Source organism: Athene cunicularia (assembly GCF_003259725.1).
Source record: "Athene cunicularia isolate RWA chromosome Z unlocalized genomic scaffold, athCun1 chrZ_part3, whole genome shotgun sequence".
In the NCBI taxonomy this organism is placed as follows: Eukaryota; Metazoa; Chordata; class Aves; order Strigiformes; family Strigidae; genus Athene; species Athene cunicularia.
The window spans coordinates 7,617,051-7,636,897 of record NW_020799144.1 but is presented as its reverse complement, the minus strand read 5'-3'; the positions used below and the strand labels follow the sequence as shown (position 1 = coordinate 7,636,897).

Here is a 19,847-nt window from a genome sequence, read left to right as displayed (position 1 = left end):
TGATGTCAGGTAATAGTTACCTTGTTACCCCAAATTTATGCTGGGTTGAAACCCCTACTAAAAGGAACCTCATATAATACAGCAACTAGCATGAGATGTTGTCAGATAAATCCAAGTATGATTCAAAAGTAGCATGCCCTAGAGGAATTTGGTCTTAAATTATGTGCCTACCTACATACTAACTGAATTGATAGGGATTAAGTGGCTTCCAAGATCCTGGATTAAGTATACGCAAGTTAAAAACTTTCAGGAACTGAAATAATCTGGAGGCAGATCAGGCAGCTTCAGTTTGAGCCAGGGATGCAGCAAGCAGAAGCTGATTACTCACTACACAACCACTTATTCTGCGGAAGTTGCTGCCACCCCTGTTCCCCACCCCCCCCCACAATCTTGCAATCTTTTATCAGCTCCAGGCTCCACTTTGAAGTAACACCAGATGTATGCCAGCAACACAGATGACTTAATAGTTAAATCAGCAGTGGAACTAGATTTTAAGGAAGGGTATTTCTGCAGTAAGATAGTGAGCTGCACAGCAAAATAAGTGCACACATTTAAATGGCGAAGGCTGCAAAAAATGACACTTTATACTCTAAATAAAGGAGTAATCTTTTAATACATTTATTGGTCCATTCCATTAAATTAATTGAGGTAAACAAACGGAGCATTTTAAAAAAATGTACACACTAATAGAGAATTACAAACAGTTTTACCTCAAAGTGTTTTTCTCCATCAATACTAGTTCCATAGTAAACAACGCACAAAGTATATTTATACAGAGATATATGAAAGGGTATAGAAACATGCCAGCACCAGAAGGCAAGACAACATTTCCTAGCCTGCAAGTCTGAACAAGAGCACAGTTGCCAGATTTGGTCAAGTGCAGGAAACAAAAGCCTCCTTCCCATTTTTACATGTTTACTAGCTAATTCCCACAGAATTAGCAGACAAGTCTTTTCACAGCTTTCATTTTGGTTTTTAATGGTATGAATGGTGACTCTAGTTCCGGTGAGTGGGTTTACAGAGGCTGAAAGCAGAAGAGTCTGGGCAGCACCATTTTGGTCCCCAGTACTGACACCAACAAGGAGGAAAATGAGATCCACCTTCACACACAGCCAGATTGCCTTCACCTGCATGGCCTAACTCTCCTAACCTTAAGGGGGGACAGAAGGATGCAGGCACAAGGCAAAAAGAGAACAAGGATGGTACTGATTTATATTTATATACTAAAGACAAAAGCCCTTTGGCTGTTTGCAATGGTAAGACTGTCCCTCTGCAATCTGTCTCCCTGTGCAGTGGGAATGTGGCACTGGCCCCAACCCTGCTGCTTGATCTGAAGGTATGGACACATATTCCAGCAGTAGAGTTAAGGAAATGGTTTAGCTTCAAAGCATAGAGTACCAAGGCCTTCAAAGTAGTCTGAGACAGCAACTAGCCTTTTAACGTTTTTGCATGCCACTTTTATATAAGGGTGATTTACTTACACTTTTTTGAAAGTGCAATATTTTCTGTACAAGTACTGTGCCTTAGCTATGCAACCTTCAAACTAGCCCACTTCATTACTTGAGTACTTGTACAACTCAGATACCCCAGCAAGACTCCAAAGTGCTAAGCATTGAATTAAGCATTGCCATTTTATTCCATAAAATTGGTTAAACAGCACTCCCAAAAAGTTTAAAATGCAACATTCACACTGCCAGAAGGCAAGTTTATTCTGTGATCCCCAATTTTACAAAAAAAAAAAATTATCTGCCAAGTAGTAGCAACTCCCCTACCTTAAAAAAAGACCCCATTTCCCTATTTATTGGTTGTAGTAAAAGTTAATACACCAATGGAAAGACTGTTCTACCTTCAGAATATACAGAAGGCTGAACATCTAATGAGCTAGTTTAGTCTATGCAATTTTGCTCAGTTGTTATCAGCACCAGGATTTTAAACAGTCTGCAAAATTAATCATAATCATAGTCAGTTAAATTGTGCAAATTTTAACAAAAGCATGGCTCCTGTTAAAACACTCAACAGTCCCTGGTGGTCAGGGAGGGAATTCTTTTACATGCGGGCATCTGCAGGAGTGACACCTGGAGCAATATGCATCACGAACAGGCTATGCAGAGCCACTGCTGCAAGGCTAACTTGCAGTACCTCCACAGGACCATCTCTGCCACTCATGCCTTGCAGATGTTTCTTCCCGCCATTTATCCCACTACTCTATTCTTAGCACGAGTGTCAGTGTGACAAAAATCCAAGTAGACTTCAGTGAAGAAACTAGTTTATTCTTTGATACAACTCAAATCAGAAGAGCTTGTGTGTTTAGGAACTACAACTATTACCTTCTCATTTTTCAATGGATACCTGAAAAAGCCATGATGTTTCAACATCTATGTTTATTGCAAGAGTCAGAACCTGGTAAGGATACATATGAACAATGCACAGTTCATTACCAAGTATGAAAACAAGATCTCAGTGCTTGCTTTATTGTGCTGGTGCCAGTTAAGAGAAGAAACAAACATCCCAGAAATTACACAGAAGTAACCAGAACAGCAGTGAACTATGCATCCTCTGAGAGGGAATTTGGTCTGGCTATGGATTATGAGGAAAACTGGGCTAGTTTAAGGACTGTTGAAGGACCCACATGTTACAGGCTCATAGAAAAGGTGCAACTACTTTTGACATTTTAGTGCACATACAGAAGGTGACCTTAAGTGACTGAACACTCAGGAAGTTACTCAAAGATGAAGCTCCTGCACTACTCCTGTTTCCTTTTACTGATACCTTTCACTTTTCACACTTAAGGTTTGGGCCATCCAAAGGAGACTCCTATCCTGTGAGGACTACAGGGTAACATGTCAGAGTTTCACTAACAGTTCAGATCTCAACCTCCCACTAACAGCAGATAAGTAACTACACTCTTTAGAAGTGTCACTATACATCTTACAGGAGTTTCTTGCTATTTTGTAGTTCTCCTGTTTGCCACTGCCACCACAAACCTCAGTCAGGATCCTCCCCACACCTTAGAGCCTCTCTCATAGTTACCTACTGATTTACAACAGCTCTTTTAACAGACTCCTCCACAGCCCATAGGAGCTGAGAGACCACTACAAACCCTTCTTAACATTGCAGCAACTGTTGCAAAGGACTCCTCTTGTAAATGTCATGTTTTACTTCCTTTGCAGGGGCTTAAGAGGTTTTGGTGTTCCAGATCATGAAAGAAATTCTGTCAGTGGCCACAGTCTAAGGCACATGTTCCAAACTCTCCTCCAAATCATCTTCCAGGTGCCACAGAGCCAGATAATCCAACCTGGAAGTGCAAAGCATGCCTGCCCTTCAACACCTTAGCCAGAACAGGATTTATCTGAAAACATCCTTTGGATAAGGACTAGTTTAAAAACCATGCCACAGAATCAGTAGCATCAGATTAAAGAAAATTTAATATGAACTTCAACAGCTCCAACACTTTTATGTTGATTTGAACTTCATGTGCTCTTCCCCACTGTCCATTATGCTTCTCACGAACAGGTATGGTATGAATTGCTAAATTCCTCAGAACCAAACATCCACTTCAGTTTGACGTAAAACTAAGAGGGAACAAGACCTTGCTGTTGTAAGGCATAAGATGAAACCTACTCATCTGTAGGAAAGAAAACACAGCATCCTTTCTATTCATCTTTTAATTTTTTGATAAGGTGAAGGGAAGACTGTCTAAATATTAGTTCAAAATACATTTTGCTTGACTCGCAGTGATGGTGCAGAGTCAACTACAAAATTCCATTTACCACACAAGAGCTAGCTCAAAAAAGCATGTTGATGTCTGTGTGGGAAATAGGAAGACTGTAACCCTGAAAGTCAGACTGTTAAATGCTATGCAAGCGCTTATTTTAAAAAGAGAAAGATTGAGGAGAACACTTGGTTACTGCTTTAAGATCCCCTTAAGCTCTTCCCTTGCATAACAAGAGTAGCCTGTCATTCTGGACCTAACAACAAGCAGAGTTCTTATTTACACCAAGTAAGTGTATATTGCCAAACTGTGATCTTAAACCAAAAAGCATAGTTTGTTTAGTACCACAGAGTTGTTAAAGAAGGCTGAGACAAAAAAGGAAGACCTCTTAAAATTAGTCTTAAACTTGATTTTTGCACTCAGAGAACATCATCTCATTAGCCTAACAGCTACCACATTGCTGCAATAACTCATCTTCACAGTTGCTATAAAGTCACCAAGCTGAGTAGAGGGGCCTCAGGTATACTTGGTGTTTATGAAGGGATAAACTCCAAACCAGACTGGTACCTGACAGGTCATCACATAACACAGAAGTTACACATACTCAATTACTGCTCAAATTCTTTGCAAGAACGTTGCCAGAGATCAAATAATCACTCAAACCTAGCAGTTAAGTGCACAGTTATTTATTCCCCCAAATCCCAATATTAACCCTGATATTAGCCTCAAACCCCCTCACTTAGGGTGGTTAAAAAGTATTTTTTATCTGCATGCTGTTAAACCAAGATTCTGGGACCCTGGGAATCACAGTAGCATTCAATAAGGCCATTAACACCAAGCAGGAATTTACTTGAGGTTGGACTACAAGACAAAGGACAAAAATAGGACTTGCAGAAGCAGTTACTTTTCTAAAGAACCAAGAAAAACTACTAAGTAAACAGATCTGCACCAAAAGTAGTCTTAAAAGACTTGCCATGTGGTTCAGTGGAGACAGGTATGAACACTATGTGTACCTAATAGGGTACCAATCTACCCCCACCAACCTGTTCAAGGCAAGTTTCAGACACACTGATGCTTGGTGTAAGCAAGTATGTGACATTTTTTGGCTTCTGGCTGCTGCAAAGAAACAAGGGGAGAGAAAGCAGAGTTCTACTTTTACTACAGCAGGGACCTTAAGTGACCAAGCCCAAAGTGGCTCTAGTTCAGGAAAAAAACCCTAACAACATTTAAAGCATGGACCAAGAGAATTCTACCATGCAACTTCCAGAGCTAGCTTTAGAAAAAACACACTAAAGACTCATACTTGCTTCCGCCATTCCCATAAGCCTTGAACAGCCACTGCTCAACTCACTCCCACAGCTAGGCTGATTCTGATCCCCAAGGCAGTCACAAGTACACTTCAGCCAACTGACATTATTTCATAATCACCAAGGTAAACAAAGATACTCAGTATGAACCAACAGCATGCCACACTCACAAAAACCACAGTTCATGCTTGCATCACAGGTGGTGTTGGTATGTTCTGTCCAGGAACAGCCCAACTCCCACACAGAAGAGTCTCCAGAAACCATTTTATCCAGAGAGAGCACATGGGTGTTAGCAATCATTTGCAGCCTTTCCCTGTCCATCCAAAAAAAAAAAAGAGCTAAGGATTGGTTAGGGAGTACTGTATCATAGGAATAATTTTTTTTTTTTTAACAAACAAAACAGAATGGTAATAAAGATGTCATTTGGCACCTTGAAGTAGAGTTTTATTTTCATCTTTTTAGTCTTCCACTCATTAGTTCCTTCCAGACTAGAGAGGTAAGTTTTATCAAGATCCCCGTGCACTTTCACTAAGAACCCCCAATCACTCCATAGGATAAAGAAGGAACCATTCAAGATAACTCAAAAAGATGAAACATACCCCAGTTTAAACACAGAAAGTGAGGAAAAAAATTCAAAGTTTTCAAAGCGTCTGTTCCAGCTTAAATGCAGCTGGCATTTCAGTTAAACTGATGAGTCCTTCATACAGTTCCAGTATGTCTAGTGGTACTGAGCATAGAAGTGCTAGACTGTCCATGAAGTTACTTCTTATTTGGTCTCTGGCTTGTCTTGCAATAGTGGTATAATTGACTCCCACGCCGTAAGGCACTGAAGAAAGAAATAAAGATTTAAAAAATGGATTGTACATCAGTTCTTAACTTTTCACCAACTCCTCCAATAGAATGCAAGTTCAAGAAAGGCTAGTCAGGTCTTTATAGATTATTACAGATGGGTGAAAAAACCCAGACTGTCAATCAACAAGAAAGTGTTCAGAAAAGAACAGCTGCAGTTTCCAAACAGAAAACAAATTAGAGTTTTCCAAAGTCAGGGCTGGCCCAGGCCATTAAAAATCATCAGAATACCCAAGATTTCCAAGTATCAAGCTAGATTCTTCTGAACTGAAGTACACCACAGCTTTCAGCTTGGAAGACAAACTGTTTCTAGTAGAAATTCACATCTTTGTGGTGTGACTGTGGGACAGGACTGTTTTGGACAGTGGTGGCTATTACAGACTACCTCCAGCAAACTTATTTGGAAAACCCATGCAGTTAGGGAAGGTAGTTCAGAGACACAGTGTACTCTGATACACCTCTGGGATTTGATTCCCCTACACAACAAACTGGTAGTCCTGGTATAGTAAAATAAAAGTGGAGTCTAACTTCTGGGTTATTAGAAAGTCACTCTAGGCTTTCGAGTAATTTCCTCAGACATGTATACTTACTCCAGTCCTGTGCCGTGTATCACTACCATCTTTCAACCATGTGCAGCTCAGAAGTCAAATTGGAGAAATATAGATCATGGAATACATACTATTAAACACTGGGAATGGGCAAACTCAGCACCAGCTCTTAGATCCACAAGTCACTGTTGTCAAGCATCTTCTTCCTATAATCTTGCTGATTGTACTGCAGGTGAATAGAGCATTTCTACTTGTGTATCCTGAGGTGATTAGACACTTTCCTACTAAAAAGCTTGCTTGCTGCAGCTAAGAGCAAAACTAAGATGTACATACAGATTTAACCATCAATTGCAGAGGCATTAATGGATGTTCAGCAGAGTCATTAACACTCCCTTCCATAGCAATTTCAGAAGAAAGACGACACCAGGGTGAAGCAAGTTCTGTGTGACTAGTTACAAATTACTGACAAGACAGACATTGGAAGGGGCAAAGGAAGTGTGTATTAATATTATATGGAGAGTAACCCAGCAGGGGACAAGTTTGTAAGGTAGATGTGGAAAAAAGCGACAGGCAAGATTAAGCATGTCACCATGTATAAGACTAGTAGTGTTTAACGTAGCAACCACTGCACTGGGCAGCATTGTTCTAGCATGAAGTAAAACAAGATTGGCAGCATATGCAGCATATGCAATTAAATGTCAAGGCCATTTCACTTATAACCTGACAGTGAATGTCAGGTACACATGCACCAACTGAAAAAGGGCAGAGGCACCTGACTAGGTATTTCCAGGACTACCACACACAAGGGACAGAACTCTGCACAAGAGGACAGAGATTAGAATAATTTATGCATACCAGGTGTAATCTATATATGGATCCATGGATGTACATTAGCCCATGTAGTTTGGTTCATAAAAGGCAGAATGAAGATGTTTTCTAGTCTAGCAGTCCTTGCATAAGACTGCTAGTCTCATGCAGATCACTTCAGCGTGTACTAAACTGCTGAAACAGATCAGCTCCCACAGCACTAGAGGAACTGTTTTAGATGTCCAAGATTCTTTTCTTCAAGACAGTGTGAAGATTTCCTGAAGAATTATTACCACCTCAGAGGAAAATTAACTACTCTTACTCATGCCAATGCTCCAGCACTGCCACATACCTTCTCGTAGTACTGGATGTTTTTATCTGCCATCCCCATGAGTAGCTGCCTAAAGTCTTGTCTTTTGTTGTTTTGCCATCTCTCCATGTCTGCTTTCAGGTCAGCATTGAAACACTCTACTCGGTCTTGGCATTTCTCAACATCTGTGGGTACCTGCAGCAAAAGAAATGAAGATTGAAACTGTCACTGAGGGTGCTGGATTGCTGAATTAGCTCAGACTTCACTGAGCAAAGCTACAGAAGAAAGGGCAAGTTAACAGTCTGGTAGTTACCCTGAATAAACTTGTTATAGCTGCAGGGAGAAAAGACCCAATTCTGTATTAGTGAGGAGAGGGGATTTCTCAATTTGTTCTCTGCTGTTTGAGGCAGTGGGCAATTGTGCTTGTCCATCTCCATACCAGATATGGAGACTGAGGAAGATGTTCCTTGCTAGAGGCATATAAAAAGGAATGTAATTTGGTGTGAGCACTCGGTGCTTAGGCACAGTTCCTAGTTCTCCAACTGAGCAGCTCAACTACAGCTCCAGAGCAAGCTTTCTCTTCTTGTTTACAGTTGCACTAGGCATTTCCCAATTTACCCTAGTGTGTATGAAACAATAAACATCTACATTTGTCTGAAGAGCTGGATAAGAGACCTCAGTGTTATCTCTCAACCGTAGTATACAAACAGCAGTAATCAGCTATGGCTGCAGAATAAAATTCTTAAGTCTCTAGCTTCCACATAGAATCTCACAGGCTGCTGGAAAAGAACTTAAGTGCAAGGGAATCACTGTGGATTGGCTTATAGGCCTTTGGGCTCAACACTGGATACGCAATCACACATAAGCAATGGGAGAAATCTTGAAGGACAGCCTATTGCAAGCCTAGGTAGACATTTAAACAGATTATGACAGTAGTCACTGTCCCAAGGCAGATGTACTTTAGGCCAAAGAAGTTGGTGTTCTTTGCTTATGTTTTAAATAACATCATATACACCACTAGGCAACTACAGGGACAATTTACAAATGTTTTGTCAAGCACCTTTTTATTCCTTCTCCTTGTGCTATATAGCCCACACAGATGGGAGGCCTGTAAGGACATGCAGACTAAGCCCAAGACCTCAGAAGAAGAAACTGCTGAGACTCTAGTACTACTGTGAGAACTGGATTTCCACTCTGGAAGCTGTGATTTCCACAAAGGCAAAAGGCACAATGAAGAACATTTGCAGAAGTTTGTAGTGGCTCCTCTCATACTTTCATGAAATTCCCTTTTTCTAAGAGGGGCATGAAGGAAGGAAAATGAAGAGACTACATAAGAAGCTTTTCATGGGTAACAACATAGGGTGTTAGAGGTGTGCTACTAGTCTGCAGTTTGGAAAGGTACATGATTTAGGGAGAAACATCAACTCTGGTTCTTTTCCAAGACATGGACTAGGTCCAACCACTGAAGTATTACATCTACTCAGGAAAGAGCCTACGTCTGTTCTCCAATAAAGCTGTTTGAGACACAAGAAGCACCTTCTTCAGACTCATGGGACTTTACTTTATTCACACAACTAGATTTATACTACAAGCAGTTTGGGTGTTGCTACACATTTTCCCCACCCTCTCTAAGAACTATACTTCTGGCTACAGAATCCACTCTGCTACAACTCCAGACATGAACTTCCCACAGGCTTCAGACAAGAACCACCAAGCCAGTGGCTAGAAGGTTTAGAAGATGCTTCCCTCAAGGCAAGTATGCACTGTGCCATTTTATAAGTACTCTGTTATCTTACCAGGAAAGGTTAGGCTATCAAAAGAAAGAGTCACAAAGTCTAGAAGCAAAACCACATAAGATTTCCCAATCCAATTGTTAGTCTCTAAGCACTCATCAGCTTCATACTTCTGCCAGGACCTGAAACCATAATGAAGCTATGAAAAAAAAAATAAAATCTGTTCTTCATCACAGCCATCTCCTACAGGTCAGGCTGAGAGGGCAGTACAAGTTTAGAGCTACAGAGACAACCCAGTAGTCAGCAAATGGATCACATATGCTCTAATTAAGGAACAACAGCAATGAACTCCAGCTAAGTCTCTACAGGCATCATGAAAGCAGGACACACCAGTCCTATTTGGGAGTATAAATACCTTTCCTTCCAAAACTGCAGCTTCTCAGAACGGAAGCTGCAACTCAGTAGCTGAAACAAAATTTTAAAGTTAATTAACAGATTTTAAGCACTTGAGAGCAAGGTTAATGATAAGGGAGGTTATAGTTCTAACATCAAATTTGGACATAAGTTGAAACATCAGTGCTATGCTTTTATCTGCTTTTATCATTGGAGACACCAAATAGCAGCTAGCAACTAGGAATTGAGAAGGAAGAAGATTGGACTTGGGGGGAAGTTGTTATTTGAATAACTCAAAAACCCCAGCCCCCAAAACCAAGCAATAACTGGCTCAAACTCCAATACACTCTGGAAGGGCCCATCACCATTTTAGTAAGTCAATTTAAACTGAGATGTATACGCAGGTAAGAACTGAGCATAAATATTCAGGAGTCTGGTCACCTCATTATATGACATGAAGTTCTGCACCTTCATCTATTTCTTTTCACAAAGTTCTTGAAGAAACCAGTCTCAGTACGCCTCACATCTAGAATTTAGTGTGGTGAAGTGCAGATGGCATCACTTGCAGTGTAAGCATGTCCACTTTTTAAAACTCCTCTACAGCATCATTACCAAATAACAAATGGTCCTGAAGCACAACAAATCCAGCATTTATTATGCAACTAGTCTTTGTACATTATATTTTTACCTTCCTAGTTCTTGTAAAACATATACTGTCCCAAGCCCTTTTTTCTTCTCTGTAAATACACATGGTCACCTTCTACTTCAAGTTCTGCACTGTCATATTTATTGTTCCCATTGATCACCACACTGTGAAGCTTTTTGAGGTGAACAGAATAAATTAGGCCAGAGATAGACTTCACCTCACCAAAAGGAAACAATGCCTGCACTTCACCGTGTTGGTTGGATTACTGCAAAATCAGCTCCAGCATAGGTCAGAAATGGGTAAGACGCACTTCACCACTATACCTGTTAGAAACAGAAAGGATGCAGACTCCACACTAATACCGTTACAAACCACATATACTATGCTTTTGGTATAAACCTCAGCATTCTGAGCAGTATTTGCTGACAGGCATTTACAGTAGCCCTTACAATTCTTCCACATTTATAGGCCACTGAGTTCTAAGCTGATTATCTCAATGTGAGAATGACCTAATGACACCAGAGTTTTGTGAAGACAATCAGATTATGTGTACACTGAGTCCCAGAATGCCCTCCGGTGGAAAAGATTAACAAGTAACAACAAACCCTCATTTTGTGATCCACAAGTAGGCCTTTTTCACCTTAAGGGTTTGGTTCGGTGGTTTGGGGTTTTTTTGGGGGGAGGTATGGGAGTGTGGAGTGTAGTGTGGTGGTTGTGGGTTTTTTTTTCCATAATTTCTGCCAAATCAGTTAAATAAAAGGAATACAAATGGCATTCACTCAGCCCACAACCCTCTCTGTGCTTTTAGTTTCCAGCAAGTCATAGCCAGAAGACCTCACTAAATGTAAGATGTACTGCTAGCCACAGCTCTGAGCTAACAGCTCTTACAGATGACAACATTCCCTCCAGGTGGAAAGGATCTGAAAACCATGAGCTAGTAGTTCATGAACATGCAAGGAGTTCTATTAGTTTGTTCAAATTCATCTTGTTGCCACAAAAGACTTGTATTAGAAAAGAGGTATAAGGAGTTGCCGAAAGATAGTCTCCTCTCCAGAGTATAAGCATAAGTATTCAAAAAATTCTTAGACAGCTATTTAAGTTCTGTGCTTTACACAATCATGTCACTGAGAAGTAGATGCAAAAGCCTTTCAGTAGATGAGAGATTAAAAAATTCAGCAGTTCCACTGCATCAAGATCTTGATAACATAAAATGCTTAAAAAAACTCAACTGGCTTGCTAGATATGCTATATTTAGTTTCCCCTATCCTACATACAACTTGTTAAAATGCTTGCTTATATAAAGCTACATTGAGGAAGTAAGAGTACATACCACACCAACCAGCAGTGGGGGAGGCAAAAGACCAAAATACAAGAGCACCACAAGATACCTAAGACACCACTATTTGTAGAGTCCATGACAGGCCACAAGATCAGAAAAATACTAGTTTGCCTTTCTATCCTCTGTTCCTCTTCAGCTTCTTAGATTGAAGACGTTACGTGAACCTCCTGAAGATTCTTGTACAGTAGTCCTAATACTGAAAAGTCATCCATTAGTTAACACAAAGATGAAGGGGAACCAGAAAACCCCAAGCAGAGAAAGGGAACAAGCCTGTTGTCATTGCTGGTTAAAGCTGCAGTGATATTAAAATAGGGCTCTTGCACATTGCTTCATACAGAAAGCAGGTGGCAGCACAAACACATCAGTACGCAGCTTTGCTTCTGCATGAAGCCCAGCCAGAACCTATCACCAAGTGATACCTGCAGTGTCTGTTCAGCACCACACAGGAAGAGCTCCTTAGCAGAAGTAGCAAAATATCGAGTCTTCCACAGTCAAAACAGATCTTTTACAATACAGTGCAGCATTGACAGGGCTAGGGCCTTAACTCAGCTAGCTGACATACTGCTAAATCACTAGGGTCTGTTCTACCATGCTTCAGTCCATGTCCCTGAACACTCAAACTGACTGCTGGCTGTTGTTCGAGTGTTACACAGGTCAGAACCATCCTGCTCTGAACATTGGGAGATCAGTAGCACCGACATTGCTAAACTGGTTATATACATTCACACATAGTTTATTTTGCACCAGCTTGCCAACAACAAACTGCTGTTCTGACAGAAATTGTTTATACTGCAAAGAAGCTGCCAGACTCAGACAAAGCAATTTTGTTTCTCTGTTCTTCTGGGGAAGTAATGTAAGTGCAAGATGGCTTTTTAGAGTAGTTTTAAGTGCTAACCTTTGGACGGTCTTCTTTTTTCAAGGCTACTGCTTCCAGTTTTGCTTCATACTCCGCTTGAACTTGGTCTCTCTTCTTCAATACATTCTATTGGCAAGAGAAGAGACAGCTGTGAGAGGGATTCTTTTGTTCCTTCTCTCCCCAACCCACAAGTGCAAAATGATATAGCTTAAGTGCTAATTCAGTCCAAAGACAGACAGTCATACTTACTTTGTCCTATTTTACAGTATTTAGGGAGTAGCTTTTAAAAAAGAGCACTTGCTTTCCAGCAGCTGGCAGGATCAGATAAAATTCAACTTTTGGACAAGCTGGAGGCATGCAAGATAGAAGCTGTAATGTAACCATGAATATAACCCTAAATAAGTTCAATTCAGCAGCTGACCTATTATTAGTATGAAAAGGATATAAACAAAGGCATCAAAGCTGTCAAAGACTAGTGCAAAGCTTTGGATATCCTCAAGCAGCAGACAACAGCGTGGGCTAAAAGAGACAGGAAGGCCACCACAGAAGGTATTACATCTTCCTTTTCACTTGAAAAGGCTCCACAAAGTCCTTTATAGCAAGCTGCTACATTCTCATGTTAGAACAAAAGTAAGCTTTGCTTTTAGATCAGTTGGGGTGGTTTGGCTGTTGGTTTAATTAAAAAAAATTGAAATTGTGAAAAGAACAATTTACATGAAAAGCACTGAACTACCCAAGTGAGTTTCATAAGCAGTAAACATTTTATTGATAAAGTCTCAGAATAGAGAGCAAAAGATGCTACCTTATCTTATACTACATCAACAAGCCAACATCTCCACTAAGGTTATACCACAGTCTTACAGTTTAAAACAATTGATTTCTGTGGTTGTTTTTAAAGAATATACTACTAAAAAAAGCACTTCTGTGTCTGCAAGAGTGGGCAACTTCTTCAGCCTTCACAACTAGTAATATTTTATAACTCAGTTGATGAAAAGTTATTATTAAAAATGCTCAGAGGGAAGTCAGCCAGCACTCACTGCCAAGGCACCTGTAAATTTGAATTTCTCTTGCAGCTGACTTGGCCAGTTCATGCTTCAAGTCTTCCCTTCTGCCACCCAGAAAGCATTACCCATCAAGACAAAAGGAGGTAACTAGTCACTTTATTATAAAGCAGGACTAGTCACATGCACTGCTGCTTGCAGAAATAGCTGTTTAAGAGTAGTTCTCAGAGCTCTAAGATCCTGTCTAGCCAAGATTGGTTTCCTAATTAAAGATGTACAAACCCTGTCATCTTCTCCCTCCTCCCTCTTAAGCCAAGGAAAGGTCACCAGTGCAGTTGCTCTAGATAGGAGACTTGCAATCAATTCTTACAAACCTCAGCCCATGATAAATGGGAAAGGCACCTCATCCACAAAGTTGCTATTGGTTTAGACAAAAAAAGGAGGCAAAACTGAAAAATTCACCTTCACCAGCTTAACCCTCCCTTTTGACCTCAAAGGGACGCAAGCACGCCATTGGTTGTGTTTGCTTGAAGAACCACAACATCCCCGTTCCTTTTGGAATCTAGGCAACTATGTGGTATAGCCCTTAAGTGGTTGATGTTACCAATGTAACAAAAGCCTGAGAGATTTTACAGGTATTTCTACTTCGCATTTCCTCTTGAACCTGAGTCAACTGAAACTTCTCAGAAAAACCACTGCCTCGAGCAATTGCATTCAGCCTGCAGTTAGTGCAGTGAACTGTATCTGTACCAGGAGTAGACAATGATTAACAGGTATCAGCAGACTAGATTCAAAGAGCAGGTGTCTTATTTGTCCTTAATCCATCCACTGTGGACCATTAAGAATATGCTTCTGAATTCAGCTTTAAGTATCCATTAATGGCTGACCTGTAAGTGATGAGAAAAACACTGCCTTCCCTTTCACTTGTCCCATATGTGAGAGGAAGCACTTCCTCTGGCTCCTCCAAGCAATCTCTTCTCAGTTGCAGATCAATGCATTAATGCTTCAGCAGCTCTGAAATAACAAGTATCCCAGACTTACCCAGCCCATGCAATACTTTCACTAGTTAAGGCCTTACTTTAAAAAAATCCTTAAAAATAAAAAATACAAAATTTTTAAGAGAAGCTGGAAGAAACCAACACCAGATACCCCCCAAATTTCAGGTATTTGGGGACAGAACTAGCCCATTAGTCCCTGTACAAGCAAGACTTAACTTGCTTTCAGTGAGGTAGGTCCTCCATTCTATATTTAGCTAAAAGATTTCACCTTGGCCCACATCTCTGAAGGAGCTTCAGCAGTTTGCCACCAGCCTCCCTCCCCAAATTGCAATCCTATTGCATTTGCACACTGCATAACTTCCTCCTATGACTAGTCTTCACAAGAGGATCCTTATTTACTGCACACCTTTAGAGAGACCGTTACCTGTTCATGGAGTGCTTGCTTTAAACATGCATTAAAAATAACGCCCAATCACACAGGTGGGATCACATCATCTGATAAGCCTTTCTAGCAGTGTTAACCATACAGAGTTCATGTAACATTTTAGTATCAGCACTGAATTATGTACAGATGAGTTCACCCTCTGCACTTGCCTCCCTGGGGAACATCAGCATACCTCAAAAAATGTGGTACCACACATTTGCTGACAAGGGCCTCACTGCACCAGGATTTGAGACATTATCTGACTATCTCAAACATGCCCTGTGTTTTAGGTCTCAACTAGACACAACCAGCACACATTTTAACTCAAGCCCACAATGCCAGCCTCTCCCCATTTCTGCAAACCTTTCAAATTAAGCCAAAGACGGGGCTTTCCTGAAGTCAGCCAATATTTATTTAAACCAAACTACTGGGCTTCGCCTCTGTGTGGCAGTTCCTTCAGGCTGCCTCTCCTCAGGTATAAGAGTGCTCCTGAAGACACTAAGGTGAATATTCATCTCAAATAATGAAGATAATTTGACAGTTCTTATTCCGAGGGACATTCATCCAGCCAGAGATTGCTCTACAAATCAGGTTCCCATACCTATATCTAGGGTACATTATGCAGAGAAAGCTATCAAGGTTGCACTAAACTCCTCGTACATATCAAGCACTTTTATCAAGGTCCCTGTCCAAAAGCTGTGTTCTGAAAGACCTAAACAGACTTTCAATTTCACAAGCAGGCCTCACAAACTGAAGAATAGGACTGCACTGCTGAAGAGGATGGCTCTTTCAGCAGAAAGCCTCTTGCACTCAAAAAGTAGCCTTCTTTACAGTTACTTAATTCAGTTTTGTGGAGTCTGGGAAGGCAGTTCTGTAGCTGCTTACTGCAGAAATAGCAATAGACTGGTATTTTCTAGCATAAGAAAACTGCACTTCATATGACCAAAAGAGATTTCGGTTTGGTATCTGGGAGGGAAGGAAAATAAACTGTCTGCCTTGGCTAGCTATAGTTTTTATTCTTGATTTTCAACAAAGTAAAGCTAATGGAGATGCCCAAACTGGACACTAAGCAGCATAATCTTTATCTGCTATTAACTGCTATTTTGCAAGTGTGGTTTCTGGATCCAACTAGTTCCAAAGCACAATGAGTATGTTCAGTACATTACCAGAGAATAAACAACAAGAAGAGTGACTCCTTTAGTGCCTAGAAAGTAGAGTCAGTAGTCTAAAAATTAAGCTAAAAACTAAGTTTTTTTTCAAGCAGAAGAGGTACTTCAGGCAGTTAAACACCACTTACCACAAAGAGTGTGGTGTTAAAGACTCAAAGCTAGTCTACTCCTTGGCTTGGAGAATGCACTTAGTGTCTTTGCCATCATCTGACAAGAGCCCTTTTAGAATGGGACTGTCTCCAAGCCAACAGGTAGTCTAGCTCTAAGTCTTTAATGCCTCTCTCCCTCTGCTAAGTGGTGTTTAACTACACGAAGTACCTCTTCAGCTGAAGAAACCCTTGGTTTTTATCTTTTTTTACTCCACAATTGTGAAAAGCGCCTCTCAATTCAGTTTGCCAGTTCAGATGCCATCTAGAGTAGGCCCTGGCGTTTATAGGATCAAAAGCTAGATGTTCTGGGCTAAAAGCTTTAACCATTAGCCTCATGTTCTTTTTATTTGTAAGTACACACACCCTCCTTCCTACAGAATAAGGGTAAGTCTGAACACCCTGGGTCAAGGCTTCAAGCTACAGCTCAGGGTGTTCTAGCAATAATTTGGTGTTAATAGTCCTGTAAAGATAGTGTGCCTCACTTATGCTGGGGTCAATACCATGACTGTGAAAGCAAAGAGTATACACGTGCAAAGCCTTCTGCAAGAATACTTCAGCCAGGCAAGACAGGAGTCATACAACTCCTGAAGCTGGGAAAATAAATCTGAAAGTAAGCGTTTCATTTCTCGGTGTGAGAAGTATAGGATGACTAAGATTAGGGTGGAAAAGGACTACCATGTCAAGGCTGTAGTTTTACCACAGGCTGTGAGATCTTAAAGGAGTGTATATCATAGCCTCATAACGGTTGTTCTAAATGGAAAGTCCTCAGAAGGAATTTGTCTGTTAGTACCCTATAGAGGGACTGATAATACATACTGTACCATAAACATGTGGTGAAAAGCTCCAATAGCCAAACTAGAGCCCTTAGTTTCAGTTTTCAGTGCAGTTAACTCAGTAATGCTTTCCCACATGCAATGGGATTGACTACCAATGCTCCTTAACTTCAAGAGAAGAAAAACTGCATTGAAGTAGCTTATACTGCTTATGCATAAGAAGTAAGATACCAAGTTCTTAGAGAGATTAAAAGGCACAGAACAACATCTTTATGCAGTTACTTGGTATGCAGACCTTAACAGAACTTCACAACAGACACATCCTGTCTGGGGTTATGGGGATGAGAGGGGAAGCAGTGTCTGTCATCTGGATGCATGGTTCTAAAAGGAGCCACCCATCCCTTCTACATATGAGTGAAAGAATTTGCTAATGCTACCTTTCCTTCAGGGCCAGACACTAACCCAGTAGTGAAGAGCTGAGCCACAACCGACTTTATAGCAATTCAAAGAAGATTCTAGGCAGTCACAGATGTCTCCTATGGAGTACCTACCACCTGTCATTCCGATGAAGGAGCAACTCTTCAACACCGTGTGCACTTCATTACTGACCTTAGGTTGACCGAACAGCAGAGTAGATAGCTTGAGCTACCCATGCAGTACTCTGCTACTAAGCATACACAGTTTTGTTTTATGAAAATATCCTCTGACTTAATGTATTATTTACTTCCCCTCTTTTCACACCACCAACGCTTCTCACTATTAGAAAGAATGAAGTCACTAATACAGCATTCCATGCAAACACAACAACAGTGTCTTCTGCCACAGAACTCTACCTTCATTGACTCTGAGTACAATATATATTCCCTAAGCACAGGCAAGAAGTCTTCTGTCATGTCTTCACTGAGTTCTTCAAGAGCTGTGCAGCAGTTCCCAATACAGGCAGACACCCCTTCCAGTGGCTCTGACAGCTCAACCTCCAGCCCTCCCCAGGTTGAATAAACAGGTCCATATTCTCGTAGTTCCACCAAGTATTCTGCAAGAGGCAGATGGAAAAGCAGATTAGCAGAGTAAGAGCAAGGCACAAGGATCTGAAAACAATCACACCAAACAGAAGAAACTATGTACCAAGCTTGGCAAACATTAACTCCCCCAGGAGTCAAGTCTTGTGTTGCATTAGCATCTTAATAGACAGAGCTCTATGGCTGCATAGGTGACAGGTCCAAGTTGCCTCCTACTTAAATGACCATTCCTACAAGCTTCAAATACAAGGACACCTGCATCTGTGCAGTAGCCAATATCATGTTTTTCAAAACATATGTAAAACTTGGCTCTGCTAAGACAGGTCTGTAAAGGTTGTCATCATTATCTAGGAATTCCATCTGCACTCCTCCAGACAGCATCTACTTATTTTTCCCCTCTTCCAAAAATATATCTAGTAAGAGAGTATATTGATATAACAACAAGATCGACTTTGAAAATACTTCTAGAGTTGAGCTAAGGTAAGATACTATGGTAGGCTTTGGGCTTGTTTTAAATCTGCAAGAGGCATTAGATTATGCTCTGTGTGTGGCTCATTACAGGACAGAATCATTGATGCAAGCTGTCTTTGTCATGCCATCAACAAGAATAAGATTGAGAGCACTCAAGCTGAAGTATTATGAGAGGGCACCTTGTAGCCTTACCCAACTGTTCCTTAATAATTCGCTGTGCTATTCTGTCAATGGTACCAAGTTTCAGAGAGAATGTGTCTAGATACTCTCCAATGGCTGCAAACTCCAGTGGCCGACTTCTTAATTTGTAGCCTCCTGTGACGTATTTGACAGACTCTCCCATCTTCGACAGCAATGCCATTCCTTGCTTTTTGTAGGCATTAAGATCCTATGAAGTTAAAAAAAAGTTTAGAAATATTTCACTTGTGTGTTGGAGGTTAATACAGTGAAGAATACTTTCCAGTCAAGATCAGTTTTGTGAAAGCAATAGATTACATGTGACGTAGTCTTGGACAGAACCTCACTTTGTAGAAGTTGTAGAGCCGAGCACAGTTTAAAGACTATCTCTATACGGAGACTGGCTATCCAGGAGAATGGTATGAAGTAGAGTACAAATGAATAGGCGGTCCACCTTTGCGCATGGCCAGACTTTCCCATGTTCCTGTACTGTAATCAGGGAAGTAGTGTTATTAACAGCTCTGTTTCCACCAATCCTGTTCATGCCATTGATCCACACATACTTTTAAGTCACTGCCCATGATACCAGTATTATGCAAATGCACCAGCTGGCTCTGATGACCTAGTACAAAGCTACATATTGCATGTCTATTTGGTCAGCAGCCTCCTCACACCAGTTGTGTGGTCAGATAGGAGGCAGGGGAAGACTGTACATGGAGAAACACAGCACAGGGAGATTAGCACAGTTTTTCTGCAAGGCAGACTGCAACTCAGGTTGGTTCAGATGTAGCCATGTTGCCTGCACAGAAGGCTTAAACTTCCTTGCCAATGCTTTACATGTTCACATAAGTCAACATTCAGACAAGCCTATGTTAACAAGGTTGTTTACCTACAATCTTCAGGGGATTTCACCTTGAAAGCACATCGGTTAGCCAAAACGTCGTCCATTTTACATTTTACTCCTTCCAGCAGAGGTCACTATTCAACATCTCAAACTACATTACCTATGCAACCTGAGGAAGACATGTTTTCAAACCAAGCAGGCCTACCAAGGTCAAGAATCAAGACATGGTGTTATAGACTAGACTAAAATTTTAAGTGTTCTTTAAAAAAATAACAGCCATCTTCAAAACATGTACTATGGCATTCTTTCCAAGTACTTATTT

At 40.8% G+C, this 19,847-nt stretch overlaps 1 protein-coding gene across 2 annotated transcripts in view; it reads right to left on the bottom strand.

The window, feature by feature from the left end:
- Window positions 1–1,723: 1,723 nt before the first annotated feature.
- The window catches only part of SNX30 (sorting nexin family member 30), a 54,394-nt gene continuing 36,270 nt past the window's right edge, over window positions 1,724–19,847 (bottom strand). The window contains exons 5-9 of one of the 2 annotated variants that reach the window (XM_026866592.1): window positions 18,697–18,892; window positions 17,848–18,047; window positions 12,540–12,626; window positions 7,576–7,728; window positions 1,724–5,845 (exon numbers count right to left, since the gene is read on the bottom strand). In XM_026866592.1, coding sequence (XP_026722393.1) covers window positions 5,786–5,845; window positions 7,576–7,728; window positions 12,540–12,626; window positions 17,848–18,047; window positions 18,697–18,892 — 696 coding nt within the window. In that variant the 3' untranslated portion in view covers window positions 1,724–5,785. Of the gene's footprint in view, window positions 5,846–7,575; window positions 7,729–9,681; window positions 9,732–12,539; window positions 12,627–17,847; window positions 18,048–18,696; window positions 18,893–19,847 lie in introns of those variants that run through there. The other variant, XM_026866593.1, reaches the window with a different exon arrangement.